The sequence below is a fragment of the Sinocyclocheilus anshuiensis genome, unplaced genomic scaffold, assembly GCF_001515605.1.
Source record: "Sinocyclocheilus anshuiensis isolate Anshui unplaced genomic scaffold, SAMN03320099.WGS_v1.1 scaffold38, whole genome shotgun sequence".
Lineage (NCBI taxonomy): Eukaryota > Metazoa > Chordata > Actinopteri > Cypriniformes > Cyprinidae > Sinocyclocheilus > Sinocyclocheilus anshuiensis.
The window spans coordinates 2208499-2230197 of NW_015544213.1; the positions used below are offsets into that span (position 1 = coordinate 2208499).

The following is a 21699-nucleotide window of genomic DNA, read 5'->3' on the forward strand; positions in this document are numbered from 1 at the left end:
TATAAAACAAAACTATTTTAGAGCTTGGCACAACAACAAAAAAAATGTGTATTCATAAAATGTATAAACATGCCCATGGATCATAAGTTTTGATTTAATTTATGACTTTTCCAGGTCTAGAAATCATTCTTTTAAAATTCTTCCAAAAAAAAAAAAAGAGCAAAAAAGTTGTTGAGGGAGTAAATTAAAATAAGAAATATATTGATTTTTTTTTTTTTATTGTTTTAGCTTATTTTTATGCTTGATTTGTCTTCTTTTAAATCATTTCAAGTCATCTTGCCTCTTACAAGTTTGCTGAGGCTTTCTTATGGGCCCCGGCCCCTTGGTTGAGAACAACTGCTCTAAACAGACTATAATAAACTTTCTCAAGCACTCCTGGAATTATGAAAAAATGTCTCTGTCAGCAGCTGTGGATTTGTGGTTATGCTCGGGGGAATAAATAAAGAAACAAACAAAATTAATTACAAGAGGCGGCGAGTAAATAAGCTGCCACACCTTTAGTTCAATTACGAGTCGTTTGTTGGTTCTGAAGTGTCGTTAGTCATGACAGACAGCTCAGGCAGATGGGCCTCTTAAAGTAACAGTAGCTGCATTATTTATTGTTCATTGTGTAGAGTTTGTCACAAAAAAGACGTGTGAGCCGACGCGAGGGTCCCTCTCCATCTCGCTCATTAGATGCCGATCTGTCTTGCACACAAAAACAGACTCACAAACATACTGTAAATCAGCCACACAAACTCAATCACATGCTTCATACCGGTCAAGGTTAAAAACAAACACGTTTCCAGATAAGCACGCAGCATTCAGAGTCATTAACTACACACACACAAAATATTTGCCTTATTAGACATCCATGTCATAACCAAGGAAAGACGAAAGGCGTTAGATAAAACCTTCTCTTTTCTTCTCATGTCTTTCTGCGGCTTTTGCTTTTATATTTATCTGAATAGCATCTATGAGCTGGACCATGGGCACAACAACATGGGGACTTTGATGACAGATGACAGAGAAAGTGTCGGTCCCTCAAGACTCTAGCGTGTTCTGATGAGTTTCCTTCAGGCAATAATTAAAGAAAGCCGAGGTAAACACATTCCCTCCAGTGCTGGAGACTAACTAACTAAAAGTAGCAATGCTGCTAACTTAAAAGAGAAGTTCTGTCATTATTTGCTCACTCTCATGTCATTCCAAACCTGTTTGCTGCTATTTTTTCCCGTGGAAAACAGAAGTCGAAGACATTTTTGAAGAATGCAACAAGCACAACAACTAACACAGCAATGTTGTGAAAGCATTTTTCCACATACACTACTTTTTAAAAGCTCACCAAGGCTACATTTATTTGATCCAAAATACAGTAAAAATAGTAGCATTGTGAAATAATATTAGAATTTAAAATAACTTGTTTTCTATTTGAATATATTTTAAAATCTAATTTATTCTTGTGATGCAAAGCTGAATTTTCCGCATCATTACTCCAGTTCCACATGATCTAATATGCTGATTTGCTGCTCAAGAAACATTTCTTATTATTATCAATGTTGAAAACAGTTGTGTTGCTTAAAATATTTGTGGAAATTGTGATGCATTTTTTTTCAGGAGTATTTGATGAATAGAAAGTTAAAAAAACAGCATTTAAGACAGAAATATATGTCCTAAATGTCTTTAATGTCACTTTTCTTTAAATCAATTTAATGCATCTTTGCTGAATAAAACATTACAAAAAAAACTTTACTGAAACCAAACATAAACAGTAGTTTGTCTTGATATTTATAAATAACATCTATATCCTTCATTATTTCTTCAAAAATGCCATTCTGAACTCAAAATATGCTATTGGTTACATGAACCTAAATAACAGCTCTATTGCTAATATAGCTGTAGGAAGGTATACTCTTAAGTGTTATTCAATCATGACAACTCTCGGAAGATTTTAGCATGGTGATGGATATGACAATGTTAATGTATTTTGTCTTGGCGGAATAGATCTGCTAAGTTGCTGCTGCTGCTGAATTGCTGCTGCTGTTGGTTATTGCTGTAGTTGTAGATTATTGCTGCTGCTGCAAGCAAGTACAGGAACTTGCTACTGCTAATGCATACGGCGATACGGTGCCGTGAGTATTTAACACATACTGCTGCTGCATATAAAATAATAATAAATAGCACATAAAATAACCCGTAGCAGATCTATACAGGTGGAGCTGGGGAAGGTGGAGGGTTCAGAGAAACTCTGAAAGCGCGCTGCAGGAATCTCTAGTGAATGCTAGCCAGCCATATAAATGCAAGGCAGTAAGCTCATTGGCTGCATATGCAGCATGAACCAATCAGCTTGTGCCAAGTCGTTTAACTCTTTGAATATCATCAGTTACGTTAACAACCCATCAGCCTGCGCCATCTAGAGTTTCATGACTGAACTATATATTTATGACATTATTTGACATTAGTTATTTTTAAAGTTAGGACTTTGTCACGATGTAGTCACAATGAAGTCACAATTATGATATGTATTTTCACAATATTTCTAAACTTTTTTAGCTGTGGTTTCTAAATTGGTGTATGATTTACTCTGAAACACTTTTCACTTAGAAATCGCTAGTACATTTCACAAATATTTACAAAGAAATGGCTAGTAACACATTGAATTAAACATGAGACTGAAATACTTTGTATGTCTCCACATACAGTTCAACAAGTAATGATTCACTGATCCGAAAAGTCTCTTTTTCAGTTAAACACTGCTTTTTTCAACTTTTTTTATAACAATCATTTGTTGTATTTAGCGTAAGTGCTACCTCTGGTTTCTAGAAATGAATGAAGGAGAGGTGCATATCAGGGAATCAATTCATGCAGACAGTTCATGTATATGAATCAGTTCAAAAAGGAATGATTCACTGATTCAAAAAGTCTCCTTTTCAGTTAAACACAGCTGCTTTCAACTTCACCACAATTGTATTTATTGTAAATGCAACCTCTGTCCAGAATTGTTGAATGCTGTCATAATAGATTCCTAGATTCCTATAATTTAAAAGTTTATATTGTACACAGGGGAAAAAATGGCGTAGGATTTATTTTGAAACACTTGCTAGTAAATTTCACAAATAATTACAAAGAAATGGCAAGTAATACATTTAATTGTAGTATTTTCTTGTGAAGCATACTTATTTTCAGCTTTGAAACATAATTTTTAAATCGTAGTGCAGCTAACTGCTTTTTAGATTAAAAAGTTCTGGGTTTTTTTTCTGTAAACTAAAACACGCATCAGAGGGACTCGTCAAAGTCAAAGTCAAAGTCAAAGCAGAACTTGGCAGTCTGCATCCAACTGCTAGCGTTCGCCCACAGGGTTAGTGTTAATACAATCTGCATAATGCTAAAGCGTTTCGATTGATACTCACAAAGCTTTCCGGCCACAGAAGTCCCACGGAATTCACTCAAGCGCAAAAGTTTAAACAAAAAACGCCAATGTGAGATGACAGTAGCTGTAGCTGGAGATGCCAGGATTTTGAGGCCGGATTGCTCCCTGAAGTGGGCTTCAAGCAAAGTAGAGAAAAGCTGGCAAGCCCTTCTGCTGGGAGACTCGACTGATAGAAACCAAGATAAATTACCCTGAAAACAACTCTGCGCACCTCCGGTGAGTCGCTATACTAACCTACACCACGGCAAACACCTCATATTAACCATTAACGAGACCTGAAGTGAACAATACCTTCAAAATGTGTATGTTTTGCGGGTCTCAAACAAAGGTCACGTCAATCATTGCCTTATAAGAGCGTGGGCTGCAAAAGCCACATGACAAGTAGCTAGTAAACTGTGGTTATGCATGAAATCTAAGTGAAACAGAAGCTAATCTGATTAAACGGCATGAAGAGTGAAACAACAGTTCATGCTTTTCTCGTTCCTTGAACTAATTCTCCAGAATGGCATTCATCTCGACTCAAATAGCAAGCTGACGCCTTTTATTTCTTACCCACAACAGACTTGACAGAGCCACGGGCTTGGGATTAATTCGGCCCATTGCTCAGAGTTTCTCATTTGCATAATGAAAGAGAAAATTAGCGAGGAGAAGAAGAGCGGGACCAAATGAAGCAATCTGGCAGTGTGAGTGAAATGGAAATGCGAGTGATTTGGATGTGGATTTCGCCCCCGTCATTCGCAGCTTCTACCTTCACAACAGGTGCCGTGGCGGATGCAGAGGCTCCCGAGCGCTTGGCGGCAAGGTCGTTGCTGGCCGACGTCACGGCGATGGTCACGGGGGTGGGAAGGAGGGACGGGATGACCGGGAGCGGGAGGAGTCCCGGACGGTTGTTGCCGTTGGCCACGGGCGGTGCTGAGGAGCAGGTGCTTTTGCCAACGCCATTGTGAAGGCCGCCGGCTCGCTCGCGACGGTCCCAGGGGCCTCGATAGTCTCTCTCAAAGCGGTGATGGTGTCGTGACATCACTTCCTCTTAGAGGATACGTAGCGCTGTCTGCAAGAGAGCACACAAAGAGAGCGATAGCATTGATTATACCCTGTCAAAACGCAGATAGAAATAGAATGCACCAAACAAATCGAGCTTCTTGGCAGGTTTGACGTGCAACACAACAAAACTCACTGCAGACATCTCAATATCTGCCAGACAGTAAAAAGTATGCATTTTAGACTGGCATCGCTTCAGCTGAGTGTAAAAATAACATTTAAGCTTTTAATACCGACAAACATGCTTGCGTATGATTGAGCACGGCTTCTTTTGGAGACTTCCCATGAGTGCAAGATGCGTCATCTTTGGTCATTTTTTAGACTGACCAAAGAAGTGCTTTCATTTTTAAACGCTTCTAAAAATAAATAAAATTAATTAATTAATTAATTAATTACATTTACTTAACATAAAAAACACATTTAAATTAAATAAATAATCTTTAACAAAATAAAAAACAAACAAATACATTAAATTAAATAAATATAATTACATTAAATAATTTAAAATAAAAAAATAAATCAGAATTATATAAAATAAAAATAATACAAATTAAAAAAAAAAATATATATATATATATGTGTGTGTGTATATGTATATGTTTGTATATATATATATATTAGAATTTCATAAAAAAGAAACAAATATGTAAAAATGTACAAATATGTAAAAATGTAATAAATAAAACTACATAAAATGTTTTATTAAATGTATCAAATCAGTTAGAATTAAACAAAAAAACAAATAAATACGTACATAAATGAACTAAAACTAATAATCTAAATAAATGAATTTGAATTAAATTAAATAAAACACAGGCAAATAAAAAAATTAATATAAAATACATAATTTAAAACAGAAAACAAATAAAAAAAAATATTTTAAATGATTTAAAATAATTGATAAATAATGACACATTAAATAATCATTAAAAATAATAATATTTAACTACATATATAATCAAAATTCAAAATACTTCCAGACATGGATTTTGATGTTAAAATATGAAAACAAAACGTCATAAATAACAAATATAAATTTTTTATTGTTACAAACTATGCTATTTTAAAGAGTAATCTAATCCTAAACCGTTTCAATATTTGTTCAATACTTCAAACTATTTTGTACGCAAATTATGACTATCACTCAGTTGGAGCATCATTTCCATTTTAAAAAGTATTTCCTGGTTTAAAAATAACACATGTGAGCCTTTCATAAATCAATGCATTTGCTTACAGAATTTTTGAGAAATGCACATGGCTTCTTTGTGATTTCACAAACATGATAAATAACCCATCTACTTATTATAATCCAGCCTCTGCCAGCTTTTATAAGAGGAAAAATGAGAAGACGAGTGTTTATTTACAAGACCCACAAGAAAAAAAGTTTACAGGAAAACTTGCACTCTTCCAGATGGCTAAGAGATCCGTCCAACTATCCCGAGTTTTCCTAATGACCAAAATTGTACGGCTCCAAGGCCTCATGATTTTAACTAATCTAATCAGCAGTTTTACTGAGCTTTACTGCTGATAGCTGTGCAGGACACGCTACAAGAAAACAATAAAGCAGCAGCGGTTTGGCTTTAGCACTGCATTAGCGCCTGCGCTAACCTCATTTTCCGTTATTTGCAGTGGCTTCTTTATCTTGTCATCGTCCTCCACTGACATCCAGATGTAATAACTCTGGAGACCTGAGGTTGGTAGCGTTATTAGTTTCTCTCTTTGTATGTGTGGGAACAGATTAAGCTGTTAGTAAAATAAGCCACGTTTGGCCGTTCTGCTGTTCTGCAACAAATTCAGGATTTATTGCGCTTTGGCTAGCTGTTTTATATTGGAGTCAGCTAAACAAGACAGAAGTGTTTACTAGAGCTGTTGTTCAGTATTGTGGCTTTCGACCAAAAAGAGTAAACAGTATGTGCTAGAAATAATCATGACATACATAGGCTTCTCTTAATATCAGCTCATTCATATCGAAAGGATTCATAAGGAAATTAATAATATTGAGGCAGAAAGAATGAATAAACTTTGCTTAAAAAGAATTATAAACAAAACAAATCTCATAAAGCATTCACTAGTCACTAATTTGCTTTAGCTGTCAATGCCACTCTATTCTTCATGTTAGGCCATGTCTGCATATTTCCCATAATTCAAAAGATGCAAGGCACTGCAGATAAAGCATTATGACAGAATAACTCACTCTAGTCTGGTGACAGAGAGAAGCCCTGCGTGACTGCATTTCAACAACAAATGAGATCTTCAATCCATCCCTTGTAATCACACTAAACTAAATCACACACACAGAAGCACACACACACGCAGAGTACAGTACCCGCTAATGACACCATAATTGCATTGCACGTTAAAAGCACCACATTAATTATTCATGGCTTGTAACAGATTGGCACATTTATATACTGTAGACACCTCTGACGCTGTAGATTCACATTAGACAAACATGGATCTTATATATTCTCTACATGCAATGCACTGAAAAACAGAACAGAAAAACGACTATTAGCTTTAGCTTTGAATCACTGCAAATGTTGGGAGCTGAGATGTAATTTCTGAGGTGAAGTGCATTGCTGATGGAGACATTTAACAAAGGTATCTTGGCCAATTTAGCCATTTTAAATTTTTTCCTGGATCTCTTTTATTCATGAAATGTAAATCTGCTGGGCTACAGCAGGTCTATAGGAAGTAAATATTTAAACACATGTAAACATTTAGATGAGGGCAAATTAATCCCAGTTAAAGGAACACTCCACTATTTTCCAACTCCCCTAGAGTTAAACAGTTGAGTTTTACCGTTTTTGAATCCATTCAGCCGATCTCCGGGTCTGGCGGTAACACTTTTAGCTGTAGCTTAGCATAGATCATTGAATCGGATTAGACCGTTAGCATCTCGCTCAAAAATGACCAAAGAGTTTCGATATTTTTCCTATTTAAAACTTGACTCTTCTGTAGTTACATCGTGTACTAAGACCGACGGAAAATGAAAAGTTGCGATTTTCTAGGCCGATATGGCTAGGAACTATACTCTCATTCCGGCGTAATAATCAAGGAACTTTGCTGCCGTACCATGGGTGCAGCAGGTGCAATGATATTACGCAGCGCCTGAAAATAGGCAAACTTCCGTCAACATAATCAATGTGACCACCTGCTTGCACAGGGAGCGTGCTGGGGACTATTTTCAGGCGCTGCGTAATATCATTGCGCCTGCTGCACCCATGGTACGGCAGCAAAGTTCCTTGATTATTATGCCTAGAAAATCGTAACTTCTCATTTTCCGTCGGTCTTAGTACACGATGTAACTACAGAAGAGTCAAGTTTTAAATAGGAAAAATATCGAAACTCTTTGGTCATTTTTGAGTGAGATGCTAACGGTCTAATCAGATTCAATGATCTATGCTAAGCTACAGCTAAAAGTGCTACCGCCAGACCCGGAGATCGACTGAATGGATTCGAAAACAGTAAAACTCAACTGTTTAACTCTAGGGGAGTTGGAAAATGAGCCTATTTTCAAAAATAGTGGAGTGTTCATTTAATATAAGAGAGAAGGAAAGAAGAGCAGCCAGTTCAGAATTGACTGACATTTCAGTTATGATATTGTGATACTGAAGATGATTAATGATGATTAGGAATGAAGGCAAAAAGTACCAGAAACAAGAAGCGAGGATATTACAGCATAGTACTATATAGATGTGTAAAATTAAAAAATAAAATATACTAAATAAAGAGTAAAGCTGCAATGGGACTAATTAACCCAAAATAAAACTCTTAAAGTTGGTTAAAGCAAAACATACACAGAAGTTGAGGTACTGGCCAACAAATCAAGATCATATCAAAGAAAGGATGATGAGAGAAAGAGAGACAGGCCACAAGAGAGAGAAAAAAACAGGAATATACTGGACAGGAAGTGTGAAACAGGCAACAAGAGAGTGAGACAGGGCAGTAAGCAACATAAACCACAGCATGATCAGTGGAGTCAGATCAGGTTCTTTCAGCAAATCAAAAACATGCAGCGCGATCAGTGCAATTCAACCAATTCCCAAATGAATCGAGTCATTTCATTTGAATGAATCAAAAACAGTGTAATCAGTAGTGTAATTACAGAATGGAATGACTTCAATGAGTCAGTTATTATTAGCTATTTCTCTGAATGAAACATATGCATGTGTAGTCTGATTCTTGAATTAATGACTAATGAGTCATTTCTTTTTAGTGAATCAAACACATACAGTAAAATCAGTGCAATACAACAGATTCCTGAACAAATTACTCTAGTGAGTCAGTTCTTGTAAGTGAATCAAACACATACAGCACAACCAGTGCAATACAACCGATTCCCAAATTAAGTACTCTAATGGGTCCATTCCTTTAGTGAATCAAACACATAGTCAAAGAAAAGCAAAACAACTGATTCCCGAACTAATGACTCTAGTGAGTCAGTTCTGTTTAGTGAATCAAACACATACAGCCCAACAAATCCAATACAACTGATTCCTAAATAAATGACTCTGAGGAATCTGTTCTTTTTAATGAACCAACCATATACAGGCCAACAAATGAAAAACAACCGATTCCAGAACAACTCTAGTGAGTCAGTTCTTTTTAACAAATCAAACACATACAGCACAATACAAACGATTACCAAACAAATTACCTTGAGTCAGTTCTTTTTGGTGATAAAAAACAACAACAACAACATCAACAACCAAATATAGTGGGGATGGGCATTTAAAAAAAAAAATATTGCATTCGAATATTTGAGCTCATAAAAAAACGAATATTTGAATATTCGTTTATTAAAATTACGTTTAATGAGAAAGACGTTTTTTTAAATAAAACATTATTTGTGTTACCATTTCCGAACAGTCTTATCACAACAAGTTTATAAATTATATCCTGTTTTTTTTATTAAAAAAAAAAATGTACATAAAAAAAGCATTTAACGCAGAGCGCAGCGCGAATGAAAAAAAAACGGCTGTAAGGCACGTACAGTACATACTGTATACACTCGAGTCAGCATCGTGTTTGCATTGTTTAACATGTTCTTGTTGAAAAAAAACCCCCAAAAAACAACAACAACAATGTACATGATCGGGTGAAAGTCGGCTCCTTATGCCGTGTGTAAACCAAAGCGTTTTTAGCCAGCTGAAAAGGCAGGCGCTCTTCTGAAAATGCCTTGCTGTGAACACTTGCGAGCGCTACGGAGGCGCTTTGGTTGCTGTGATACAGAATAGCCGCTGAAGTAATGTGGCAGACGCATCACAAATGAAATGTTACATGCATTATTTTTAAAATAATGCATGCAACATTTCATATATCAATATTAACATCTCCATTGTCGTTCAGTCGAAGTACAATGTGACCGTTGGACAGTGCGGTATTTGCCCCGCCCCTCCTCCACTGTGATCAGACGGCTGACTGAAAACTGACAGTGATGAGCGGTGAGCTTTGCCCAAAGTTAAACATTTATCAGCGCTTTGTTGTGCTGTTGGCGTCTTAAAAAACGCGGCATTCCCATTGAAAACTATTTTGAAGGCCAATTATTCATCAAAACGTTTAATTTAAAAGAACAGTACTAAAAGAATTGTTAATTGAACTGGAAGGAACCCGGAATCATTAATAGGAATCGGAACTGTAACTGAAAAAAAAAAAAAAAAACGATTCCCATGCTAAATACAGTAAGAGCAAGACTGAGAATGAGAAAGTGAGACAGATAACGAGAGTCATACAGAGTGACAGAGATAATATAAGAGTGAGACAGGCACTGAGAGACTGAAAGCGGCATGAGAGAGTAAGACAGTGAATCAGGCAGTAAGAGAGTGAGACAGACAGACAGACAGACGGGCCGAACCTAAACACTTGACACTCCGGCTCTGTCAGAGCTGCTCCTGCCATCTGATGTCTCTCTCTTTCTCTTTCTCAGATGCTGGAGGATTGTGAAAGGGAAGCACAGGGCACTATAGTTTTTTAGGAAAAGAAACCCTCGAAACCGCTCCCTTCAAAGCACCGAATCCTGACATGATATGAGCCGATGGTGTTCTTCAACAGACTCATGCTACTGAAGCGCTTGGTGAGTCCTGTGCTTTGTGTTCCCCGCAAGCCAAAACCCCAAACAATAGGTACACATTAAAAAATCCAGCAAAAGATTTACTGATACACACTGACACACACACACACACACACACACACACACACACACACACGCAAAAGCTTGTGATTCACTACTGCCAGCTACGCCAGGACAACACAAGGCACCGTGAGTGAATTTGAAATAATCTCAGAGCCTGTCGGTACAGAAACAGCCAGAGGCGGCTGATGAAGACTATCTTTAATTCCTCGTCTCACGCTGAGGTAAGCTGTACTCTTTGGAGAGAGAGAAAGAAAGCGAAAGAGAGAAAAATCCACCTATAAAATAGAGGTGTAGGCAATTCTGATCATTCACACTGTAGCTCTGACAGCCCCGCGATTCACTCTGCGCGGCTATTTTTAGAAGAACTTCGAAAGGCCACAGAGCAGGAGCAACTTAATTGAAGCGTGAGAGGAAAAATAAACTATGCGGTACAATACAAAAAGAGAAAAAGAACGAGAGGGAGGGAGGAAGGGGCAAACACAGCAATATAAAGCCCAAGATCACCTGCCTGCCTTTATTTATGAACACTACGGTTGTCAAATTAATGCATTAATTATGTGGGATTCATTAATGCTATTTATCATGCTCTCTCGATTCAGGTAAATTCCATAATTTCGAGTTTTCAGAATATTAAAAGCAATTTCAATGTTGAAGTAACTTACTCAACTTTATTCAAATGATCTGTTGCAAATGCTGGACGGCAGCCAAGTTTTAGGCTTCAAAATATGAGTTTCTGATGATTTAGTGCTTTTATTACATTTTTTCATATTATATTTAAATTAGATTTTATTTTTAAGTTAAGACATTTTTGTGTTTCGACTGTGACTGAACCAGCAAGATTTCTATTTTATTTTATGTATTTATTTTTTTTTTTATTAACATCATATGTCATATGTGTATTCATATAATAATATATTATATTGTGGTCAGTTTGTTTCTAAATGTTTGGGGTCAGTATTTTATTTTATTTTTTTAAGAAATTAATATTTTTATTCAGCAAGGACGCATTAAACTGATCAAAAGCGACAGTAAAGACATTTATAATGTTACAAAATATTTTATTTTGAATAAATTTTTGAACTTTCTTTTATACATATCATGGTTTCCACAAAAATATTAAGCAGCACAAACTGAATAACATCAACATTAATAATAATAATAAGAAATGTCTCTTGAGCAGCAAATCAGCATATTAGAATGATTTATGAAGGATCATGTCACACTGAAGACTGGAGTAATGATGCTGAAAATTCAGCTTTGCATCACAGGAATAAAATCACATTTTAATATATATTAAAATAGAAAACATTGTAATAATATTTCACAATATTACTGATTTTACTGTATTTTTAACAAATAAATGCAGCCTTGGTCAGCATAAAAGGCTTTTTCCAGCACATAATTATGATTAATTCATTGGCATAAGACAATTAATTAAATTTTTAATTGACAGACAGCCCTAAAAAAACCATTGTCACTCAAACAGAAGTGATATTTGCACTAGGGCACAGATAGACAGACGGTCACAGCTTTTACATCCCCTTTGGATTGATTCACACACACATTCATGACCCGACGGGGTCATTTTAATCAAAATAACACCAGACTCTTTAAAGAGCCCCATTACGGGTTGTTAGGAGTGCAATAAATTTGATTGACTTCCTGTCAAGCAACATTCCACTTCCAAACAGTGAAAGACAGAAAGAATGGCCTTGTTTAAACCTGCATCATCTTCTGTGAGCCGTACTGGTGCTGGTTATTCACTGTCTGTAAACAACTAAACGAACCAAAGTGATGTTTGACAGACACACTAACATGCACCAGGATCAGCGGCCTGAAAATCATCAAATTCTGACATTGACTGAATGTGCAAACGAGGACAGTCTGCATCAGTATTGAATGTGTAGATATTCAGTTCCTCCCAAGGCACAGGGGACAGCTGCCTTTCAGAGATTATCCTATATGGAAAAATAAACTGCATTATAAAACTGATAGTTCCGGCTGTAAAATGCGATTGGATGAGCCACGTGAGAGGAAGGTGGAAAATAGTGGATATACTGTACACACACCTTTGAGTGCACATCAGTTCTGTATTGATTCTATACTCATGTGGCTCAAGTTACTGGTTGAAGAATGGTTTAGTGTGATTTTTATGATTAATACATTTATTTATTGGTGCCTTTTAACATACTTGCTGTGCAATACAATGACTCACCATCATGTTGTTTTGCGCTGCCTCAGACAAATCTATTAAGAATATACTTACTACTTTTTAGTGAGTATGAATCACCATTTTGCAAAACATCTAAACTTAAAAAAGCAAATCATACAGGTTTGGAACGACATGAGGGTGGACTATGACTAAGTTGTAATACTCTATTTCATGCCAGCATTGGATCTTGTTTAATTTTCCATTTGGTCTAAAATCTGAGCAAAAAATCTGTATCAGCCTCCCTAGAATTCTTGTTTTGTTGTGTTTTTTTTTGCTAATGATGCAAAATGCTGTGTGTTTTCAAAGGACTCAGGCAGAAGGGCATGCATCGGTTATTGGAACACATCAAGACAAAATGAGTTGTGCATTTTGAAATCTCTGCAAATGGCACTCCTTATTAATATTTATAAATCTCACTGAAATAAATAAATAAAAACACTGTAGATGCAAGAATAAAGAAAAAAAATCAAACAAATGTAGGTATGACGGACAGTTTGTAAAAAAAAAAAAAAATCCCTCTTATTTCTCTCATTTTGCTTGAGAAAACAAAAAGAAACTCACAACATTATCAATAAAAGTCAAGAATTATGCAGACGTGTTCCAACAGGCGAATGCAAACTTTAAATTCTACTTATTTCAAGGAAAGATCTGCAAACAGCAGTCAAAGACATCAAACTCTCTCCCCATGGTAAGAATCTGTCATCACCTCCCACTCTCATCAGAATACAGTCAGAGACAATGTAAAGAAAACAAACACGTATGCAGACTTCTGCAAGCTTTAAAGAGACATTCATTTTTAATAGAAGTATAGCGAGAAAAAAAAAAAATAATAAAAATAAACAAAAATGCTTCAGATTAGTGAGACAAGTTTCAGTAGCAATATAGTAGAGGCAGAATGAATTTAATTTCAATTAGATATTATTCATTTATTATTCATTTAGTAAAAAATTATAATTTAAATAGTTATTATAATAATTTTATATATTATAATACATTTTATATATATACAAATACACACACACACACACACACACACACACACATATATATATACAGTATATATAATTAATTTATCATTTTTATTTTATTTATTTATTCAGTTTTATTTATTTACTCATTCATTTATTCACTTATTTATTTTTTGCAATGTAAAGCTTTTTTTATCCATGCCAATATGATTTCTGAGTCGTGAATCTTGATATTCGAGAGAAGGGGGAGGGTTGGAGGGAAACAAAGCATTATTCTTCTCTTCTAAATAGCTTAATTGTCACTTCAAGGCAAACATTTGCTCTGCGTTGAGACAAATCTTTCATGAGTGACAACAAAAGAGTCTCTGGCCACTGGAGCCGCCCAACCGGTAGATCCAGCGGCATAGAAAAAAGACCTTTATGCTTTCAGGCTCCCAAATTACGTTTGATCTTACTGCCAGAGTGGTATGTTACAGAGCTAATGACTGCAGCAACACATCTTGAAAATGTGCGTCCGGTGACAGCCCAAATCCCTGAAAAATCTGGTAAATGTGCTCTAACATGTAAAACTATGTGCTGTAACATGTCCGTGTGGCGTAACAGACTAGACCGAGAGTCAATTCATAGCTCATTCGGTCAAATCACACTGGATATGGCTGTCTGTTTCAGTTAGTTGGGCAGAAACACACTGCTCTGTAAAACCGAATCCCAGTGCTGGAAATCACTAACTAAACCAAATGTGAACTACATTTTCTAAGCACTACATTTACTATACGCCATTTTTAAAGCAACATTAGCGACAAGCTATTTTTAAACAGCAGTGTAGCGTCTGACTCTTTTAGCAGGTGTGTTCATTTGCATGTTTCATTTCAATGCATGATTGATAAAAAACAAAAACATTCACTAATTCATTTGAATCATCAGTGTTCCTGCAAGGCGGCGACTCCCTGTCTTAATGAGTGATTCAGTGAATCATTCATTCAAATGATTTGTTCAAAAACAGATTAATTCAGGATGAAACACCGCAGTGTTGTTCAGAGATCCACAAATGTTCTGCTCCGACTTTGTTTGGAACAATTTTTTGCCAAACAGAAAAAAAAAGACGATAATGTGTCTAAACCATAGACTGTAAAAAAACATGGACGTAGTGTCCGTGACGTCACCCGTAGGTTTCTGAAGAGTATTTTTGAAGCCTAAAGTGGGCGGAGCCGGACATCGCCATCTTGGCAGTGCGTCACTCCTGAATAATCGAAAATGGGCAAAGAGGCGGGATGTGGATGCAGCTGCTGCTGAAACCACACCCGCCTAGCTCGACGGTGGTGACAGCAGCGGCAATCCACCTGTCACTCAAGTGGCCACACCCTTAATTATGCAGAAATTTAAGGCTTAATATAATTTAAACGGATGAGTTACAAAAACATTCACCCCCCTCACAGTTGTCATGAAGGGCAAAATTAGCTATATAGACCAAATCTACTTTTTGTACCAGACTGTAAACATATTATTTTCTGCTGTAAAGTTGGGCATTTTAACATAGGGAGTCTATGGGACTGACTCCCTTTTGGAGTCAGTCTCTAGCGGCCAGTCGATGAATTGCAGTTTAAGTCACTTCCGTGTTGGTTTCAAAAGAGAGACCGCAAGGTTGCCGCTTGGTCTAAACTGTAGCTCACTCAATATCAACTTTTTGTTTGTTGTACTGCTGTATAAAATTAATATCACATTTGCAATCACACTCAAGCACTGATATTTGAGATTATGGCAGTCTTGCTAGTGTTATATTATTTAACTATATCAAATCTTATAAAAATAAAAACCCATACAGTGTTTTTTTTTTGCTTTTAAACCTTGAATTATAGTAGAATTCTAACAGGGTTCATCATGCAATGAATGCTTTTGGACTCTCAAGACATGTTTTTGTTCAATTTTTGCAAATTGAGTGACATGCTCAATAATGTCAGCTCACACATCATTAAAACAACAATTACAATATTAGACAATAAATATCACACAGACCTATAATGTAGCAACACCACTCACATTTTCTTTAGAATTCTAAATTAAACAAAACACGAAACCTAAATCTAAAACTCAGCATGTAAGTGATTGCTATTATTTTTTATAAGCAATCAAACATACAATCGTTGTCTGTTAGATGATACAACAGCAAAAAAAAAAAAAGAATTTATATATATCTCTCGGGTAGACAATCCCCTAGCAACCACACAGAACACCCTAGCAACAATAAACACTAATACCTTAGCAATCACGTAACAACACGCAATGGCAAACACCCACATTTATATACCGGTGTGTATGTGCACATATATATATATATATATATATATATATAATATATACAATTTTATAAAAATATATAAAAGAAAAAGAAAAAAATTGAATGAAACTAACCAGAATATATATATATATAATTATTTAAATAATTCATGCACCAATGAATCATGCACAAAAAGACCATGCATTATGAAGTATTCTAATCTCATGTTGACTTAAAATGACGAGCTTGTCACTCGGCTAGCTACAGCTTCAAAGTAGCCTCCCCAACACAGCCGCACTCACACAAACACACAGACGAACAGCAAAAGCTCCGCGCTTCCATTCAGCGCTTAATATCTCTATGAGCACACAGGCTTTTGAGTGCTGTATAGGCAGGGAGGACAAAGCTCTGATTAATTGCCTGGGAGATTCTCCAGCTAAGCCACTGTACCAAAAAATAGCAGCCATTGTGATGTAAAAAGTGAAGAGACGCAGAAAAAACTGTACTCTTCAATGTATGAAAAGGCCCAGCTGGTAGAATATTTGCTGTCATATGAGCAGAGGAGACTTAAATATGATTTGACAGAGTAAGCGAGAGAGTCGGAGTGTGTGTGTGCGTCTGAATGAATGCATGCAGGCTATTTAGCCCCACTCTGAGCTCCTAATGCATCCTGGGATATATTATGTGGTACATTTTGAAGGCTGTGTAATTAAATGAACACATGAACAGAGGAAGATGGGCATTATGAAGTGAACCGTAGCTCTCTGCGGTGGTAAATGGGAGGTGAGAGAGAAAAACAGAGCTTTATTTTAGGAGCACGTCTGCTTTCCCACAGGCCTCGCTCTCGGCCTGCAGCTGTGCACCAACGGCACACACCACATGAGCCCCTGTGGCTGAAACCAGGTGACAGTTATAAAAGAGAGCAATGGAGAGTAATGCACAGATAAGGAAGGGGAAGAAAGTTTGGGAGAAGCTCTAGAAACGCCAAGGTCCCAGGGAACACACATACTGATAAAATATATACAGAACCTTGAATACACCGCAAGTCAGTCTGGATAAAAGCATCTGCCAAATGCATACACTTAAAAATAATGCAAGCACTGATAAGGCAGAACCCTTGCACAGATTTGAACCAGTTCACCTGGAAACAATTTAATTCAATGGGCTTATACAATAGGCATTTTTGATGAAGAACTAAACAATGGATGTGCTAGGTTAGTGATATCAAATCTAGATATTCCAATCTAGACTGACTGACAGACAGACAATAAACAAACAAATAAACAAACAAACAAATAGAAACGCCACTAACGGCACATCAATCAATCAATCAATCAATCAATCAATCAATCTACAACAACATAAACAATAACTAACGAAATAAATAAATACCACTAATGGCTCATCAAGCAATAAATAAGTAAATACATTTTTTAAAGATATATGTATATATTTAATAAATAAATGAACAACAACAATATAATAATAATAATAATAATAATAATAATAATAATAATAATAAATGCTAATGGGAAATAAATAAATAATGCCACTTATGGCATATATACTGTATATATACACACACACATTAGACACAAACATACATTCATTCATATGTAAACATTTAATAAATCATCATCATCAACCAACCAACAAACAAATAAACAAATATATGGTCACTAAACATGTCAGTCAGATGATCTAAGCCAGAACTAGTCAAATGTCGACTCCACTAGGAAAATAACTACAGTGTGATTCCTATGAAAGGAAAAATTCCTATGAAAGCCTAATTTGCAAAAGTAAAGTGCTAACGATGTCATAAAATGTGTTTCATCTTTGCATATTATCATTCTGTGTTCTACACTTTATACGCAAAACCAAAAACACGAGCAAAAAGTACAGCAATCAAACTGTGGAAAAAACCTGCAAGAAATCCAACTCTGTTTCAGACAAAACAACCAAACCACTTGTGAAAACACCCTAAAGAACTCTATACCTTCTCCACCATGGCCTACACTCTAAAAATGCTGGGTTAAATACAACCCAGTGCTGGGTATTAGAGTGTACAAGACTTCAACCGGGCCAAAACTGTGCACAATTACAGCAGAGAGCAGGGTAGATGGGGAATATGTCTGGAAAAATAGCAGAAAAGCAACATCATATCTCAACGAAATCCAAAAAGACAGATGCTGCCGCAGAGCAGTACTTTTGTCAGATAGCAGCTTGAGTCCCGACGCGGAGCAGAGCACATCCTCATACAAATTGGGTGTAGCCACATCCATGCAAACAGTCTGCCCCAATCTCATGTCAAATCTCATGGGGTTGAAATGAATCAAACCCGCAGTACCTCCTCAGCAAAATACGAGATCAGCCGTAACACGCGAGGGGGCAAAAATCCCATTACAAAGGTCGAAAACATCACTCTTGCCTGGCGTCAGTCCATTTATAGGCCAAATGGTTCCTTTCTGAAATTAAAATCAGTCGCTTTGAATCATGAATCACATTCTGTTCTGCCCACTTAATATTCACTCTAGAATGCAAATTAGACTTTTTCCACTAGGTCTCAAACCAATAATTCACAGGAAAAACTAACTAATTCGGTAGCGGGGCAGTAAGTCTGGGAGTAGTATGATGGCCCTGTGTGAACTTATAAATAAACTACTCACCAGCTACTTGATTTACTATCCGAGATGATGTTCATATCCTTTCCCCTTTCAATTGCATTTAGGATTGTGGATTTATTTTGCATAACTTAGGTTCTGTCCTAAATAGCACCCTAAGCCCTAGTAACCTTCCTCCGACTCCACACTGTAGTGATGTAATGCTTTAAAAGTCAGGTAGAAGCCTGCATCAAGGGAGCATAGCAGCCAAAAGTTAACAAACACCCTTCAGAAACCTAAAATGACAAATGGGACACCATATGGTCTTGTGCACTTCACAGGGACGTGAACATAGTGGCCATTGTGAGTTTGCAATGTCACAAGTGTACATGAAGGGTGTCATTTGGGACCAGGGGCGAGGCCAGAAATGTTTAAGTGGGCGGGCCTACATAAAACAGGGTGGGCAAAGTGTAGCGAATGAAAACTGCATAGCATTGATTAACATTAATGTTAATTTCAAAATTTACCAATACATTATTAAAATTAAAAGTTGTATGTTAACATTTGTGCCTGAGCTAACACAAATAACAATGAACAGTTCTATTTTTATTAACTAACATTAACAAAGATTAATAAATACTGTAACAAATGTATTGTTCATCATTAATGTTAGTTAACTAAAGGAAGTCTGAGACAACGGGGCTTTCGCAGATATGATCTCATAATTAAGTGTCTCTGTCAGTTCGTGTTCAAAGGAGAGTAAACATTGAGGACCGTAGAAATGTGCATTGTGGGTGAACTAACACAAACTGATGAATCATCATTTTGACAAGCATATGGTATGCGCCTATAGGAAGAGGGAAAACTAAGAAACTGCCTGTAATTGACCATGAAAACTTGCGTTTAATTTTTTTTTACTAAATATATAAAGTGACAGAGAAATAAGACATTTATTATTATTATTATTATTATTATTATTGTTTAATAACTTACATCCATTTGGAAAATTACCAAATTCTCATTGGGTGGGCCACAGTTGAAAGTGGGTGGGCCCATGCCCACCCGGGCCCACCCGTAGCTTCGCCACTGTTTGGGACAGGGCCATTCCAACCAGAGCTTCATGTTCTCGAGACTCTTCTGGAATCAGAATTGAATTGAGAATAGATTTTAAATTCCAATTCAGTTTCTGAATTTGAATTGGTGTAGCAGGATGCAATTTTTTAATGGAAATAAGTTGAAACTGTATTTTAATATAAAAAAAGCACAATTTATCAATATAAATTTGAATGATGACTTGACAAATTCTTCTTAGAAACCATTGTTCATTTCGTTATGAAAACAACAACAAAAAATGTTTGTTGACAAGCTTTTTTCCCATGACTAAAACGAGAATGTGGCGAGACAACAATAAGGTCAAAACTATGTCTATATCAACATGCAATGTCGTTGATGATAAAAGACAAGACTAAAACGTAATTTAAAAAATAAAAACTTTACCAAAATCTCTTTTTATTTTCATCAACAACAAAAAAAAAAGTGACAAAATATTGTGGAATGCTGTACACGCCTCTACTACGTGAGTTTTCATGCGTGCGGTTGCCAAATATCAAGAGTTCAAATCCCCAAAACAGAGCTTCTCTGTTAAAAGGATACATTTTCTGCCCAGTGTTTCTCTTATTTTTTGCAATCCGACAACCATGCGCACACATTCACTCTTCATGAGTAACGAGTAAGCTGGAGTTCAGCGATCTCTATGTGAGATGTTCGGCTTAAATAAAAGTGTCATTCAGCCAGTCTGTGTTCTGTCATCTCGACTATTTTGTTTGCGATTGTGGTTGCTGAATAAATGCACTTATTCAACCATTGTTGTTTTAATAGAGAAACATTACTGCAATTTGGAATTACAATTAGGAATTTCACTGTTATAATATTTTTTGTTTGTTTTACCAGTTTTCATAATGTAGACAGAGAGTGCATAAGTCTTTGATATTAATTTATATAATAAATAGCCTATAATAAATTAGTACACTAGATGAGGTAAAATAAACCTTGTGTATGAGTTCACATTCTATTGATTTGTGCTTATTGGTGAAAGCACAATACCTGAAATGCAAATCATTTTGATCAGTTTTTATCAATTTTACCATTATACAGCATGACGAAAATGTGACTAAAATTCCGTTGACTAAAACTTGACTAAACAAAAACTGGACAAGGTTGACTAAATACCAATAAGCCTTTCTTGCTGTTTATGGTCAGATCAGTACAAATATTTTATACAGTCTATGGTTTTTACCCAGCAAACACAGAGTTGTAAATGAGGAAGAAGTTAATGTGCCTTCTAAAAATCTAAACAATTAAGTTAGTAATATTTGAATGAATTTGCATTTCCAATAAGCCTTTCTTGAGAAGGATATAACTGCAGCTTGGCTTTCTTTGTGATTATGGTCAGATCAATGCAAATATCAACTCGTGTTTTTACACAGCAAACACAGTTGCAAATGAGAAAAAAGTTAATGTGCCTTCTAAAAATCTAAACAATTAAGACAGTAATATTTATACGTTTTAAATTGACATAATACTTTATATGCTTGATTTATCCCTTTTCATAAAAATGGTCTAAAGGCTGAAATGCTGTTGTATAAGATTTTTGTTTTTGTGAAAACCTGTATCTGGACTGTAAATCATGTAATTTTATGGCTCAGTACTGTATGTTACCACAGAAATTGTCCAAGCCCACTCATACTGTGTTCTAGGGCTGTCAAAATAGCTGAAAAACTAAATTTGAATTTTTTACTTAAATATGATCAAAATTCGAATTATATTCGAATTTAAAATGCATAATTTCAGTTAGGGTGAAGCACGCCACATCTAGTGGCTTCAACTGGATAGGTTAACAAAAACATTCAAATGCAATGACACCTATATCATCATCTCATCTCGTGCGCCACTGATAAGGCTGCCTGCCTCCTTAACGCACACCTATAATTCGAATGCAACATTTTTGCATTCGAATGTGGATTTTTATTTTCAATTCGATGAATATTCGAAATTTGAAAAA

The 21699-nt window shown here is 36.0% G+C and overlaps 1 protein-coding gene across 1 annotated transcript in view; it reads right to left on the reverse strand.

Moving 5' to 3' along the window:
• Nucleotides 1-21699, reverse strand: part of LOC107697176 (kelch-like protein 29) — a 296880-nt gene that overhangs the window by 194597 nt on the left and 80584 nt on the right. Inside the window, exon 3 of the mRNA XM_016497849.1 lies at nucleotides 4155-4457. Coding sequence (XP_016353335.1) covers nucleotides 4155-4427 — 273 coding nt within the window. The 5' untranslated portion in view covers nucleotides 4428-4457. The remainder of the gene's footprint in view (nucleotides 1-4154; nucleotides 4458-21699) is intronic.